The sequence below is a fragment of the Mya arenaria genome, chromosome 3 (assembly GCF_026914265.1).
Source record: "Mya arenaria isolate MELC-2E11 chromosome 3, ASM2691426v1".
Classification (NCBI taxonomy): Eukaryota; Metazoa; Mollusca; class Bivalvia; order Myida; family Myidae; genus Mya; species Mya arenaria.
The window spans coordinates 35,032,700-35,049,695 of record NC_069124.1 but is presented as its reverse complement, the minus strand read 5'-3'; the positions used below and the strand labels follow the sequence as shown (position 1 = coordinate 35,049,695).

The following is a 16,996-nucleotide window of genomic DNA, read 5'->3' as shown; positions in this document are numbered from 1 at the left end:
CAGCAATCTTATATCATTGGTTAACAGATATCTACGCAAAAATTTGCCATTTCCTAGTCTAAAAATAAAAAAAGTTGTAAAAACGGTAAATCTGTGAGAGTGCAGCTTTACCGAAAAGATAACACATAACTTACTCTAAAATATTCTGGACATAAGAGCATAATGTTGTTGTTTTTTTGGCAAATACTGTTTATATCAACTATATAGGAAAATGTGAAAAAAAATCAACAGTTATCATGCACACACAGACAGAGAACATATATAGATCCCATATACCCACAAAACAATTGTAAAACAATTAAAAGAAATTGAACTTAAAAGTCAGTTCCATTACCAAATACAACATAGCAATAAAAATAGGTTTGATAATACAAAATAACTCCTGAAGACTAAATTCATCTATATCCTTATTTACTGCATTTAATTACTTCAAAAATAGCTCTAGTGAGGTTTTTGTTTGACAAAATCTAAACTGAAAGATAAGCTAACAACTTATTTTGCATTGAATTCAACAGCTACTTTTTCTAAATATAAATGGTATTTCGTGATAAAACCAATTTATAATTAGCAGTCATCGCAAAACTGTCGGTCCGACAGTCCTGACTGTTAAATTTTGACTTGGTCTGACTAAATTTGTATTGCAGTCAGACAGTTTTCACATCTAGATGTAAAAAATAATGAGGATTTAATCTTTATCAATTATCAAACAAAGCTTTAATGTAAGAAACATATATTATGTTTAACAAAAATTCGAGTTTTATCAATGAGATTGTCAAATAACCATTCATTTATGCATTCGATGTTGTGTTCAGTAGAGTAGAAGTTGGAATGGGTATCTAATTTAGGCAAACACAATGCAGCATTTGCCTCCCTTTGCTATAATTACCAAATAACCTATATTACTGTTTTGAAACGCTAGAATGATTAACTTACATCATGAAGATTGAAATTATTTAAAGGATAATTCCAACTGCTTCATACAAAAATCTAATCTTTGCCACTTTGGAACATGTTATTCAATTAAGAAACCGATACTGGTACCGTCCGAAAATACATATTGAAAACAAATCGACCAAGCAAACTTTTCATTATGATTAAGTTCGAGCGTAAAAAATGGCATCTTTAAAATTCATGATGTCTGTTATCATGTTATCAGACTGCTAAATTATCATTAAAATTGATTTTCTTGCTTTCATGTATGCAAAAAAGAATGATAGATAAAATATATAAGTGAAATAATACAGCTAACAACAAATAATAAAATGATGGTAGACTGAAATCATAAATGTGTAATGAATTATAAGCAACAATATGTAGTATAGAGAAAAAATACTTTCTTGACTTACCATTAACAACAATGGGATGGGGTTTTCCATGAAAAGAGAAATGGAAGTATGATGGTTTTGCAAATTCAAAGCATCCTTTCTGTTTCAATATAATGTTATTGAACATATATTGACATGGAGGTTCATAGAAGTGGCATTAATGTCACATATTGGTTCATATATTGTCATAGTGGTTCGAATATTGTCATAGCAGTTCATACATTGGCTAAGTAAATTTATTATTGCCAATAAGTGATTCATGTAAGTGCCATTAAGGTTATATAATTCAAGAGTGGTTGAAATATTGCCAGAGCAGGTCATGTATTGACAAAGTGGCTCTTTCTTGCCATTAAGTAGTTTATATACTGCCAATGGGATTCATATAAGTGCCATTAAGGTTAATATATTACCCTAGTGGTTCACATTTGGTCATAGTGGTTCATATATTGCCATAGTGTAGCCATAGTGGTTCATATATTGCCATAGTATAGCCATTGTGGTTCATATATTGCCATAGTATAGCCATTGTGGTTCATATGTTGCCATAGTGGTTCATATATTGCCATAGTGTAACCATTGTGCTTCATATATTGCTATTGTGTAGCCATAGTGGTTCATTTATTAACCATAGTGGTTCATATATTGCCATAGTATAGCCATAGTGGTCCATAGTGGTTCTTCTGGGAAAGAATACCTAACAGGGCACCAAAGAGCAAATATTAATGTTAATCTGTTAGTTTTTTTTCAGTGCATAAGGGGCATAACTCAGCAGTTATATTAAAACCAGAGTTATGGTCCTTGCTACACATGTGCATATTGTTTCTAGTGTACACAACGTTTCATATCAGTGTTTTTTTCACTTTTAAAGGATTGATGGCCCTTTGATAGGGGAAAAATAGCGTAATTTTTGCAGAGGAGAAAATTATGGATGTAATTCATATAATGTCTGACTTGATTTCAAATCTTTTATTAAATAAACCTATCAAAATATTCAAGAATGGCATTTTGTTGCTACCATTGCCAAATGTTGGGAATAGGGGCCGTATTTCGGATCCAAAAATGGCCCCAAAAAAATCTTTAATAGTTATTAAGTTATGTTTATGGTTAAAGTTCTTGCACAATGCAGCTGATGACGACATCAAGGCTATGAAAATACCTAGACTGTTTTCTTCGAAACACGGACAAGCTAAACTATATTTTCTCCAAGATTACATATTAGAGCACAATCATAGTCTATACATATTAGAGCACAATCATAGTCTATGCATATTAGAGCACAATCATAGTCTATGCATTTCTGGATCAACACTCGTAGGCTGATTAGCAAAGTATCCACATTAGCTTCATACAACAGTGAAAAATATTATGCACAATACCTTAAATTGTTCAATATATATATTAAAAAGAAAAATGACTTTCTCTTTTCGTGTTGTTATAAGCAATAATTATACCAGTGCCGATTTCATCGAAATAAAGCAAGAATGTTATGCTGTGTTCATCAAGTCGTAAAGATTATACTAGTACCAAATGCATCATTACCATGTCCAAAATATTTGTCCAGCGTAACTGCTCAAACACACTTACAAATAACTGCTGACCAGTCTCAGAATGTAGTAAATATATCTAAGCTTTCGCCAGCATTCTTCTAGGTTCAACGCAACAACTGTTTTATGTTTTCACATCATATGCTATAATGTCTAACAATCATTTTATCATATCTGAATGAAAGGTTATTATGTTAAACTTATCCTTGTCATTTGTAGTTTGAGTTTTTTGACGTCCAAGCACAGCTTGACAAAATGTATAATTTTGGCTTTATTTCGAAGTCTCATGCAATAAAGAGTAATCACTTTTAAAAATGCTAAGATGTATGTTAGGTGAATGAAACAGAAATTAGACCACAAGTCAAAGCTAATTAGTATGACTAACACACATTTAAATAAGCAAACTGTCAATATGACCAGAAATGCACACTGCTATGTTACAAAATGATAAAGAAGAATGAAAACATCATCACTTAATTGTTATTTTTTTACCAGAACTTGTCTCTGGAAAGGAAAGTAATAATTCAACATTTAAATCAGGCAATAGGGTTAGTTTATACTAATATATATGATTAATTGACTTACATGGCTCATTTTTGAATGCCCCCATACATACAATTTGGTGGCATCGCTTGTTCATCAAGCGGAAATGTGTCTTACACCAAGCCATGCCAAAGCCAGTACTTTTTCTATTGTTACTGATTTATTTTAGCTTGATTGGGAATACAAATATAAACGGATATGAATCAAGCTTTTGTTTTACTTTCAAGGAAGAAAACCAATACTAGTGCCCTTAGCCGGCCCTCGAGAAAGTTATCCTGTAAGGACTCGAAGCTGAATCGAGTCGCAGACACTTATACATGTACCTCTCGAGCAACTCACTGTTTTTGGTAGAGGTTTCAGAACATTTATATCAATATTAGTGGGAAAAACTCTTTATAATTTTGAATCAAGGACCCATGTCCTATTACATAAGAGTAAGAAAGATATGATGAATCAAGTAGCATACTAAAACAATATAAGTTAGTGTATCATACCTTCCTTGGCCCGGGACTTTCTTTTCTCAGCCTACAAACATAAAAAATACAGATATAACATACATTACTATATATCATAAATGATACATATACACTCCTTGTGTATAATATTGTCTATATATAGAATAATTATGTAAAAAAAAAAGACAACTCATTTGTTCTTTATTTGTTCATTCTCCTATAAAGGATAGTTATTCAGAATGGTAGAAGGGTTTAACAAATAAGTGGATTTAATGGCAGCATAATTGGACCTTATTGATAGCCATCTAACAGAGTGCAGCAGAGGTCTGCCAGTTGCAAGATTTAAGGTACTCAAGTGGTATCATGCCACTCATATTGTCCTTTCCAATAAATCATTCATTTGCCCCAGAATACACTTCAACCGATTTAGTCCCTGGAGATAGAACAATTTATATTTACAATGCCATACTTCAAGTTTGAGTTGTTTGGGTGAATGAGATATAGGAAAGGACAATTACAATTGCTGCCTGTTTATTGACCATGGGCATTTTGGCCGATACCTGGCCACAGTTCTACAATACTGACTCAGTTGACTCCACTGAGTTTCACAAAAAAGAAACAATGTTTTTTTATAAAAGAATTGTACAAGAAACTTTGACTACATGCTAACAAGCCAGAATTGAAGCTTGGTATTTGAAATATAACTTTTGGGGACTAATTTTTCCCAGTTGAAGTGTATTTCAGGAGCAGGCGAAAGAGTTATTGGGAAGCACAATAACCAAAGAGAATGCCATGTGACTGTAGTTACTACCCCGTGAGTCTCAGTCCACAGGTGGTGGAGAGTTCCGAAAATTCCACTTACTGGTGATATTCTAGAGAAATCAACCATAGTGTCAGGGCTTTCGCGAGGGGGCGACTTGGGCAAAGCGGTCGCCTAAAATTCCCAGACTTCGCCCATTTGTATCATCAAAGCGACATTGACTTCGCCGAAATTATAACACATTGTAATACTGTCAATCAGCGAGTATTTGGCCACTGTCCCATTAGTCAAGACATCGCAATTAGCCATTCATAAAATTTGGTAATCTCCTAATCCGATAATTGGGCGGTGTCATCCAATTACCAAAACATCGCCGGTAGGCGGAGCTATTGAAAGTTAACCAATCAGAATGTACATTGAGAAGACCGTGATAAAATGATATACGTTCGTTTAAATGAGATAGAAAAGGTGACATAATTATAAAAAAATCGTGTGAAGCATTAATGAAGTTAAAAAGTAATTGATATATGTATTGAACAAACAATGCAAGACATTTTAAACATTGTCGCTTTTGAAGCAGATGGTCATAGCCATCTCGGGCCATCGGCAAGGTGGCGCTAAGAAAATCAATAACATGACGTATCACCAAATATTTGATTGGTTTTAGTGAAATGTTTATGATAAAAAATTGATTTGTAAACACAAAAATTATATTTTTTTTTTTGCTTTATGTAGAGTTTTAATACTTACAGTATCTTTCTCCTGTTTACGATGTCAAAAAAAATCGGCGAGATCGCCATTTTGTCAGAACATTTTTCCGAGTTAATTTCTCAACCTCCCATTATGTATTGGTAAAGTTTTCATAAAGGACAGTGATTTAAATGTCATTTGGTTCTTAAATGTCAGCATATTTAAAATTATTTAGCCAGAGACAAGTAAATAACAGCATAGCTGAATGTGACATTCGTACCCTACCCCGAACGTACCAAAATAAGATTCGTCCCCCCACTATATTGACAGTTAATTTATTAGTCATTTTGATTGTTTCAAATCCTTAGCTGTCTTGGTTTTTGTTTCATTTTAGATACTATTTGGAGATAAACTATGTGACATTGACAAATACACTTTTGTTGAGCCAAAATGATTTTATATAGTTATAGCAATCAATTTGAATGTGAATATAAACTGAGGTGTGTGGTATGGCATAGTTTTTGTATCAGGTGTTACGAAAAGTATCACTTCTCCCTAAAGTCTCCCCACTTCTCCCGAAATTGACTGAAGGGAGAAGTCACTTCTCCCAAAATTTTCAGCCTAGTGAGAGCCCTGAGTGTATCACACAAGATATGTTTGGGCTTATTTACCTGTGAGGCTCGGTTGACGGGAGGCTGGAAATGTTCAAGAATGTCCCCGCATTGGTGATATTTCAATATGATACTCCAAACTACCTGTATCACTTAGGAGATGACTGTGGTTATTTACCTGTGAGGCTCGGTTGATGGGAGGCTGGGAGAGTTCTGGAATGTCCCTGCACTGGTGATATTTCAAAATGATACACCACACTACCTGTATCACCTAAGAGATGAATGTGGTTATTTACCTGTGAGGCCCGGTTGACGGGAGGCTGGGAGAGTTCTGGAATGTCCACATACTGATTACCCTGGTACTGCTTCTCCAGTAACTGGTCTGTCTCCTCATCTGTATCAAAGTCTGAAACATAAAGTAAAATAACTTCCATGCACATGTAACACTTTTTGTTTTCAATGGTAAGAATGGTCATTACTAATCTTATATAACTCACCTGTCATAAACACAGGATTGGATTTTTTTTAACTACAAGCAAATACACCTATGCCCAAAAATGTGTGAACATAGTCATTTTAGTATAATTGTGATACTTATTTGATTTAGTTTACACCTGTTGACGCAGTAAAGAAAATACTGTATTTGGAATATCAAGAGAATACCCAAGACAAGATTGTATTTAAAAGCTTTGTCCACAGTTTGATGACCATAGCTGTAACAGTAATTATGTATTCCTCTTTATTAAAAAGAGTTTTTGATTAAGAAGAGATGGACAATGCATACATACAAAACTTACCCTTGATTTCTGTATATTTTTTAAAATTTAGATTCCCATGCTTTTGAATGCTTGAGGATTAGTGGATGTTGATGATGGTTAAAAAGGTTACTTTTGAACATTCTACATGACAGTATAACATCATGCAATACACAAAAACAAACTTGTTTATAATAATTATCAGCTGACAATCAAGCATTATTCATATCATCATGCAACATTCAACTGCTAGCATCTTAAAGGTTATAATTAGTTGTGGTTAAAACTACTACGTACTTGATTTCCCCATCTTATTTTGTTAACTTTTAACACCGAAATGGTGAAAAAAAATGATACAGAATTGGCTGATTGTTCAGAACATTGCAAATGTTAACAACGTTGTTATTCAGTTAACGTCATCTAAGTTTTAAATCGTTACTGTTCCAGAAATTTAATGGATACACTAGTGATCTACAGTATTTCTAACAAGACATTTGTAACAACTGTTTCAACTAAACTTGTTTACATATAAATATGAGAGCACAATATCAAAAAGTTTGTGTTTTAAAGTTAACAACGATGTCGTTATTTACGTTGCTAACTTTAACAAAGTTCTGAAGAATTGGCCCGAAACAAGCCCCTGTTTTAGTATTTTCGTTAGATTAAATATCATCATTGCGAGACCACAATCAGTTGCCATAGGTTGTGTAGCTTTTTACATGTGCAACTCTTTCATACATTTTCTAATACATGTAGTTTACTGTGTAAAATATGGCAAAACTACCTCCTTCCTTCCTAGTGTGAGCATATGCCTCCCTGCCTGGGACGTCTGCATCGCTTCCAAAATCTTCTGACGATGCAAGAGATTCGGAATTTCTTCTATCACTATGGCTATCTTGTGCAAATTTGAAGGCATTGCTATCTCCGTACATGCTCACACTATCCACATTTAAATATGATGTACCCGGACCAGTGTAGTCCCTTTCGTAACCGTATCGTTCCGTAGCATCGTCCTTCGGCAGCTGGGAGTATTGCTTGCCGTTACTCTTGCGTGTGTACCTAACATCGTCATCGTCATATTCATCGTCTGAATCATACCCTAGAAAAAAATGAACCATGCAATACATGCAACAAATAAAACTTAAGAAAAACAAATGTCTAATGACAATGACAGGACACATGACTTTTCTATCTTCACAAAGCAAATTCAAAACTCAATCAAATATTTTCTGGTCTCTCCAAAACCATGAAACATACCCAAATGAGTCTGGGGGTTTCATATAAAGCCATACAATGGTCAAATATTTACGACTCATATTCTTTTCCTCAATAAAGAACTTTAATCAACATGTCGGAAAGCGTAAATTTATGATATGTTTCATGTATTGGTGTCATTAATAGCATTTCAATTTCAGGTTTATAAGTGATTAAAAGATCGGATATGAAGTGATTTTTCAGGCGCTAGTGTGACATTATATGAAGTGTTTCTGGTAACGGTCATGTCGTTCTATTTACAGAATGGATGAGAAAGAAGTACCGTATTTTCTCGACAATAAGACGGGGAAATTAGGTCCCAATTTTTAACCTGAAAGTCTTATAAGCGAGTCGATAAAATATTAAAAAAATATTCAAGTCAAAATCGATAACATTTTACATAGGGTATTCGACTAATCGGTATGTCGTCTGCTGATGCAAGAATAGGGCGATTAAGTAAACAGTAAGTGTACGGTTTGATCTTCATTTTGTCTCATGGCGCGTGTGTGTTTAATTAGTTTGACAGTTATATCAAAATAGTATATTGGAAACTTAATATGATGTAGGCACGTAACTGCCAATTTGATTATGCAGACAAATGACAATCCAAATCTAAATCCGTTATGATCATTGTAAATCAAGGGACAACATTGTCTATTGCTAAACAAACACCTATTCATGCATTGCCTCGGCTTTTCGCAGTTTTGTTATTGAAGCCATTTATTTTCATGGTGTTAATTACGGTTTATTGATCACAACATAACGGTCAATCTTTTGATTTTAATTGGGTTAACCAAAATTATTCCAATTCCGATACTTAACGTCCTGTCCTGCAACCTTTAAAAACGTGTGACCGTGTACTAATTATAAACCTACCTCCAAATAGAGAGCTCACAGTTGCCCGCCATTTTTTTCAAGCAAAACAACAAATTTACTGCAAAAGTCGATAATTGTCTGTTGACTTTGAACATTTTCACACATTTGGAGGAATTAAAGGATTTTAGATTTGATTAAAAAAATGACCCCGTTTTATAAACGAGTCAAAACAAAAAGTACCAGATTTCATGGGCAAAGTAAGGGGGTCGTCTTATAAGCGGATCGCCTTATAGTTGAGAAAATACGGTACTGTAAGATTTTCTTAAATGAAATGAAAGATTTTTTTAACAATCCTGTAAAAAAACTAATGAGCTATTGATGCAAATGAAAGTAATGCATTTGGTGATTGATGTCATTATCAGGGATATGAGCACAGCTGGGCTTGTAAAGAATGCATGGAGTCATTCAGACATTAAAAAACTTAAGACCAGCCCAACTGCGTTCATTCCCCCCCCCCCCCCAATAATGACATCAATCACTCAATTAATCCCTGAAATAAACATGGAAGTAGACTTTAAGGTGATATACCTGTTATAGCCAGGTATTAAGTTTTAGAGAAGTTTTAAAATATTCATTCTTTTGATTTTTTTTCTTCCAATCCCAAAGGGTTATAACAGCAAGACAACTAGAACAGAATCTTGCATAAGATTTACAGTCATATTCCCATTATGCACTAAAGTTAGAAATATAACATTCAGCATAGCATTTTGCTCAAAAATGAATTCCAATGAAAAGGAAATTAAACAATTGATGAACAAGATGCAAATTAGAAACGGAAAACCAGAACATGCATTTATAAACAGTCTTCAAATGTCAAAATTACATTTAACCATAATCTTTCTTACTCTTGATTTAATGCTCTGACAAACATGTATTTAGTAGCTATCATACAACATCTTAGCAACATCAATATAAAATTAAAACTTTCAAACAATGACTTTCCACAATAGCTTACACCCTTCCGATAAACACGGTCCATGTTCACTAACGTGTTGAGACTAAGTTTTACACCCAGACTTAGAAATTTATTTTGTTGTAAAAATGCTATCATATGAGGTTAACATTGCCGTAAATGTTAAGAATAATCTGTTTCTGAGCCCGAGGCTCAAATGGAGTCTGAAACCGTTACAGAATATGGGCCCAGCCACTATCACCAGTTTCAATGCTTTTAACTAAACTATCATTTAAACAAACAACTAAACAATATCATACAATTTATGTGACAACGATCAAAATCGAAAAACTGCAATCCATGCATTTAACATGAGTAAACTTGCAATAGTTAGTCACAGCGAAACAACCTTGAAGTTACATGAAGTCTTAGAGGTAGATGCACTGATTTGTTATTACACAGAACAGCTTAACCCAAGTCCGGTTTTGTGATTTTTTAAAGGAACAGCTATAAACACCCAAGTTACAGTACTGTTTCATTTAGGACACACTGCAGCTTTCATGTTTACACTGTGTATGGATATGCAGACATTGTCAAACAAACAAATGCCCTCCCACCCTTTAACAAATGCCCTCCCACCTTTAAACAAATGCCCTCCCACCCTCAGAACTACACCCATTTCCTGGACTTAAAACCCAGTAACCTTAATCACTCTGTACACAGCCTCTAAACTATTATTCAAAATCAAACTTACCTTTAGGAGTATGGTATAGTTTCCCTTCATTTCTAGTAAACTTTTTCTCCAGTATACGCTCCTTTTCAGGAATTTTCTCATACACTGCAAATAATGATAATCAAATATTTATAAAATATCTAAAGCCTTATACCTTAAAAGTGGATCTCTATTTAGTCTGTTTTAGAATGTCTTTGTATTTTACAAGTTAATTGGTATTTAGGATATATAGTAAAGTGCTCTTATTAGCAGACCTATTGTGTGTAAATACACATACAAATTGTCTGTTTACAATTTTGTTTTATTTTCTAAGAATATTGATACTCTTCCATACAACACAGATATAAGTCCTTCAAAATATCTGTGTGTATCAATTTGCAATGAATAGTGATACGTAAAGTTCTGCATTATTGATTAACATCCTTCAGTTCCCAAAAAATTTAACCAAAATGATGGTTGCATAATTCTGTGACTTCAGGGCCTGATAATCTAATTAAGGTAGCAACCATTTTCCAATAGGCGTTGCATCCCTGGGTCCTCTCTTATTCACTCATGGGGGGAGTGTGGGGTCAAGGTCCTTTGCCCACCCACACAACTGATTTTCTAGGGAAGAAAGGCATCCAGACCAAATTGCCCAATTTGGGCATGAGTTGACCTCAAGCCTTCTAAAAAGTATCTTTGATTGCCCCCTTAGGATAAACATTTCAAAAAGTAAACAATTACATACAACAAATCTATAATTAAGATATAAGAATTTTAAAGTGTGGATTTATTTTGTTTAAAGGTTATACCGGTCAAATTATCACTGATTCAAGTGAAAAAATATTTTCTGAAAATCCCCCCATTAACCTGAAATTCTTCCATCCAAGGGCTGCAGCTGTTTTCCCACAAAGTACAGTGAAGTCCCCGGGAAAACCTTGGACAAGCTAGAGCACCTCATTATCATATATAAACTACTTGACTGATATACCATGTTCCTCACTACTGCTCATGGGTGGTATCTGGTTTATCTGCGCCCGGGCCATCTGTCTGAGCTCCCCATCCTGGAATGTTGGTTCTATACACCGGTCTTCCCTCTCAGGACTGCCATTGGCCACCTTGTAAGGGGAACTGCCATCTGTCTTTGTGGCTGGCTCTTCTCTAAAATTAAAATCAGTAGCATACATTACTAACAATACATGAAATTAATTTCTTATGAAGATGACCCTATCTAGCAACCCCCCTATACCCCATCATCAATGTCATTGTAAGCAGTAGGCCTGAGCAGAGGCCGAAATTTGGCTTCTTCTCAACTAAACAAAAAGTATATAGTGAAAATCAATCTTTAATTAATCTTAATAAATGAGCATAAAGTGTTTTCCCAATTTGAACCTTTTACGCATTATTAAAACTTCCCAAAAAAGGTCAGGCCTCTTCTCAATGCTTGCTGAAAAAGCCTTGACTTACTTATTTGAAGTGTGTATTTGCATTATAGTCAGCAGTCTCTCTATTAATTCATTATCAACAAAACAGACTAACCTTTTCACCCATATATCCTCAGAGTCATCTTCCTTGTAAGGAGCTTCCAGTGAAACCCCCTTGCTCTTCTGTATGGCAAACTTGATCTCAGATATGGCGTGATCTAGGGCTTCCCTCTTCATCTTCAAATCATCCATTATAGCTTCCGCATCCATCTCCTTAGGCTTAATAGCAGCACATTCAACGCCATACAGTCTACGCTCAACCTCTTCTTGTTGACGCTTCTGGAGAATCTTTTTAGGAGTGTTGTGTTCAGATCTGACATTATCCTCATTATCACTAGTCTGGCTACTTGAAAGACCATCTTCGACGTTTGGCATCCCTGTCGTTTCACCGTCACCATCCGATACAACGCTCTCTATCTCTACACTGTCACATTCAGTATTCTCAGGGGAAAGCGTGAACAACTTGTCACCTTTTCCCGACACACCATCAGGACCATTGAGAGGTATTTCATCCAAAGTCTCCTCAAGCAAGTTAGCGTTATTATGCAACAAGTTTGATTCCGGACTAAAATGTCCAGAATGAGCTTCAATTTCTCCATTATCACCATGAGCTAAATGTTCTCTATATTCATCTACTCCATCTACTGATCTATGACATTGACTATCAGACTCTGAACTGCTGTAGGCCAACCTCATACCGACATAAGAATTACCCTCCTGAATTCTAGAGTATTTCACATACTCGTACTCATTTATGATATCTGCTGACACTGGATTAAAATGTCCATTCTGTTGCACTGTCCCTGGGAAATCATCATTGGAGTCCTTATTATGTATCTTTCGTTGAGATTCGTTCAAAACATTAGCATTAGCTTTTGACTTTTGTATCAATTCATTGATTATTGCCGTAGCATTACTGTCCATTTTGTTGGTATCTTCTGCAGTTACCTCAACCCTGCATGCTAACCCAGGAGACTGCTTTTTCATTTTTGGCTTAGCACCGTGACTATTAAATGATGGACCATCAATACCAATGTCTTTCTCATAATTCTTTATCTCACCGGCAACAGGGATATTATTTCGTATTTCAAGACTGTTTCGTTTCTTTTCAGTCGGAATACTCTCATCCCCTGGAGGTAAGGATCTGCTTCTCTGCTGATCTCTCATTGTAACAACTAACTCATGTTTCCTAAAACTATCCTGAACATTTAGAGCTGTATCAACGACATTGGGCTTCGTACGTAACTCGGAGAGATTATAAGCCTCTGGTCCAGGATCACTTCGCACACTGTTTGTGCTTTTCATAAGATTGAAATTATCAGTCTTCATTGCATTTTCCTTTCTCGTTACCTCGGTAGAAATTCTCTCTGATATACTATCCTTGTAAAGAGCATCGCATTGTGTATTTGGGTCTCCAGGTTTCTGAATATCTTCATTATAATCTTGTAAATAAGAGTCTACACTATCTTCACTGTCTCTACGAGAAATGTTCCCGCAGGTTGTCACATCATCAAGAAGGTTCTGGTATGATACAGACGACAGGTCGCTAGCGTGATGGGAGCTGCCCTCGCTGAACCTCACTTCCATACTAATATTATCCCCCTTGTCACTGCATGGCGTTGACGGCCGTAACCCAGCATCCTCCCCATAAGCTCCCTCACATTGCTCTTCAGATCTCTGCTTGATGTTCGTCTCCTTTCTATCCTCTGTATCTGACATCCCGGGTTTGAAGTAGTGATAAATCTACATGGTCATCTGAAATTAAAACACTAACTCTTTCATTATAATTCATCTTTTTAATAACTTTTATTAATATAACTTCAGTCATCAAATTAGACTTTTGGATGAACAAGCCCAATTCTTATACAATCTTGGAATCAGATTTTTGAACAAGCCCTGCTATATAAAATTCAAAATTTGAGCACGCCCAGAAAACATTTTACCAGTGCAGGGCTAGTGGGCTTGAGCTAATTTCACCCACAGAGTTTAAGCTAAGGAGTTAGGGAAGGGTGCTGCACCATGTCCTTTTTTGGAAGCACCTTTTTGCCCTCATGGAGACAAGCATGCGCACCCTTTTGCCTTCATGGAGACCAGCATGTGCACCCTCCTGCACTCATGTAGACCAGCATGTGCACCTTTCAGTTTTCATAAAATTAAATTCTTAAGATAATCAAATACTTCTTCTGTTTGGATTACAAATATATGATTTCATGATTATAAATTCATACAAACGAGACATGTTTGGCAGTTTAAATTAAATATTACTTCAATTAAACACAATTTCACTTCTTCTTGGCTTATGCTGTATGAACGCAGCTGGGCAAGCGAATATTAACAAGAAGCTCTAGCGCGCCCTTCAATGTGATTTTTATATGACACAAGAATACATAACAATATCATTAGTATTATTTTAGTAAAAATTTGAGCAAGCTCACAGAGCTTTTTACCAGAGGAGGGGTTGTGGACTTATGCTTATTTTGACCACTGAAGTCTAAACACACATATTCATTACATGAAGATAAATGGATATAAGATTAAGAAGTTACATTTCCCCTTGCTAAAGATAAGTAGACTGAGTGTAATCTAGCACAAGGGCTTATTAGGATTATCTGAAGATGGGTGATGTGGTGAAAATATGATTATCTAGATTAAAGATGCTGGCATCAGAATGACCTAAGTAACATCAGATGATCAGTGAAAAGGATTGCGCTATTTGAGGGTTGGTTGGCTGGTTATTTCAAAGAGGAAGCTGTTTGAGTGTCCAATAGTTTCAACATCCCACCGGAACGAATCACTTTATAAAGGTGTACCCCATTTTTACAGTATTGGTAGCAGCTGGGTTGCACTAGGGTAAAAAAATGAACTTCCTCAAATAGTATTAATTTTACATTTGAAGTTTAATGTGTTCCCTATGGTACTCTTTTTCATAACAATAAAGCAATTATATTAGTTTGACACTTCAGGTATTTTAAATCAGGTCGTTTGTAGTGTCTGTGATATTTCTTTTGTTTATCATTAGAAATGATAAACATTCTGTTTTTATTGTTTAGTGAAACTCTAGAAAATAACCCTTAGTGTATTGCATTTTTTAAAAGAAACGCTTGAAACTTTCCTACACATATTTGGAAATTTTAACTAGTGCACTTAAAGCTCATTTTTTCAAATAATGAAAGACACACAAATAGATACAAATATGACTATAATATCAGTATAAACAACAATTCTGTGTTTTGAATATAAAATTGGGAAAAACATACAATTTTTTCAACTGGGAAGTAGCCGAATTCCAGCTCATGGTAAAGGTGAAAAGCCCTTTGTTATTTATGTATGTAGGGATTTCTATTATCAACTCCATCCAGACCTTGACTATCAAAGTAAAAATTTATGAAAATAAGAACACAAGGCTATGTACCAGCATTGTGACTTTATCAGAAACAGAAAGATCCGGATTGCATGATTTGTCTATGGTTATGCTTTTCTAGTTCTTAATTATTTGTCAGGGTATATATTACCGTAAATGTTTTATTAAACACGCCGGGAGAGTGTGTGCACGTTAAATACGAACGATTTTTCCCCATTCAGCAAACATATTTAAAATCTGCTATCAAAGTTCGATGATCGGTCTGTTACACAACAAAAAATATGGATTACGAACTATCCTTGTCACAATTGCCAATCATGTAGACTGAAGTGAGAGTCGAAAGCCTAAGAATAACCATGGACCTATAAACCATGGATTGGCAACTCTCATCTGTGTTAATGCGATAATCTCAAACTCACGCATGCAGCGGTATTTCATTCCGAGATCTTAACGAGTGGTCATTTTCGAGATGTCCGACATCGGCCGAATATATACATGTAGGAAAACATTAATTAAAATTGAATTAAATGCGTGGTACTTTTATTTGAGTTGATAATAGTCCAATGGAATCTGATTAAAATCACAGTTATTAATTATAATTAAATCTATAACGAACAAGGTATTATTAGCAGAGTTGGAGGAAATAACCGAAGATCGCCATTTATCACCGATCGGAGATTCGGCGGAATTTTTCGATATTTGCCAAGCGCGCGCTAAGGATTGTGGGTAAATTATTATTTCTTATCGTTTCACCGATATGGGGCAGTTGCCAATCCATGCTTTAAAGGTCCGTGGAATAACCAATCAGTGAAAAGTGTCCTCTCCATCATTGCGACTCATTAATGGCCCCAATGGAATGCTTTTGCATTTTTAGATTTAGTGTTAGGTTAGCATTGTTCATGTCACATGATCGGAGAATAGATCCACAAAAAGACCCTGGTTCTTTTATTAACGCATGCACATGTAAAAGAACATATTTAAAAAAATGTGATTTTTTATAACTATTCTCAAACCACAGTGACTTAAAGGACATATGCATAGCAACTTGTGATAATATGTATAAAATGGAAAACAATAAACCACTAAAACTACTTTGAATATAGCAACATTAACTGGGTCTTGTGTACAAATCTGCACATGTCTCCATGTCTTGTCACTTGATTAGTGATTTTCAATAATGATTAATTTAAGACTCATTTTCAAGTCTGCCATATTAAACTCCCTAGATGAAATTCATGTGTATTTGCGACTAGCCTGAATACTTAAACTTATACAATTGGGAATAGTCTGAAGTACCTTGCATCCGTTTAGTTTCAATCTACTGACATAACGTTGTATTTTATTTATTATTTTATTTATCGCTTGAGTGCTGCCATCTGTGCAGATTCTGCAACCAGGTACGACAATCTTTGCCGATCTATTCCATCGTTATCGAATGTATACACTGCTAAATTCCGTACCAAAACCGTTCCGGTCTTATCGTACTTCGGTTGTGACATGCTCCTCGCACTACGCGTTCCAAATGCCGCTACACATATTATTTGCACATATCATTCAGATTTTAGTTTTGTCTGATATAGCTTTTTTTTAAAAGTTATTCAGTACATTAATTAAAAACATTGTAAACAAAGATTTCAAGGACCCCATTGGAAATAAGTTGAAAAACTTTAGTTGGTTATCCTGTGTTCATTCTGTGATATAACTACTTGTGATACTTTGTATGCAACTATGACA

At 35.0% G+C, this 16,996-nt stretch overlaps 1 protein-coding gene across 3 annotated transcripts in view; it reads right to left on the bottom strand.

The window, feature by feature from the left end:
• The window catches only part of LOC128227417 (amyloid-beta A4 precursor protein-binding family A member 2-like), a 43,227-nt gene extending 26,551 nt beyond the window's left edge, over window positions 1–16,676 (bottom strand). For 2 of the 3 annotated variants that reach the window (XM_052937932.1, XM_052937933.1), the window contains exons 1-7: window positions 16,559–16,676; window positions 11,957–13,656; window positions 11,409–11,578; window positions 10,460–10,543; window positions 7,468–7,782; window positions 6,225–6,334; window positions 3,907–3,937 (exon numbers count right to left, since the gene is read on the bottom strand). In XM_052937932.1, coding sequence (XP_052793892.1) covers window positions 3,907–3,937; window positions 6,225–6,334; window positions 7,468–7,782; window positions 10,460–10,543; window positions 11,409–11,578; window positions 11,957–13,620 — 2,374 coding nt within the window. In that variant the 5' untranslated portion in view covers window positions 13,621–13,656; window positions 16,559–16,676. The remainder of the gene's footprint in view (window positions 1–3,906; window positions 3,938–6,224; window positions 6,335–7,467; window positions 7,783–10,459; window positions 10,544–11,408; window positions 11,579–11,956; window positions 13,657–16,558) is intronic. The other variant, XM_052937934.1, reaches the window with a different exon arrangement.
• Window positions 16,677–16,996: the final 320 nt, after the last annotated feature.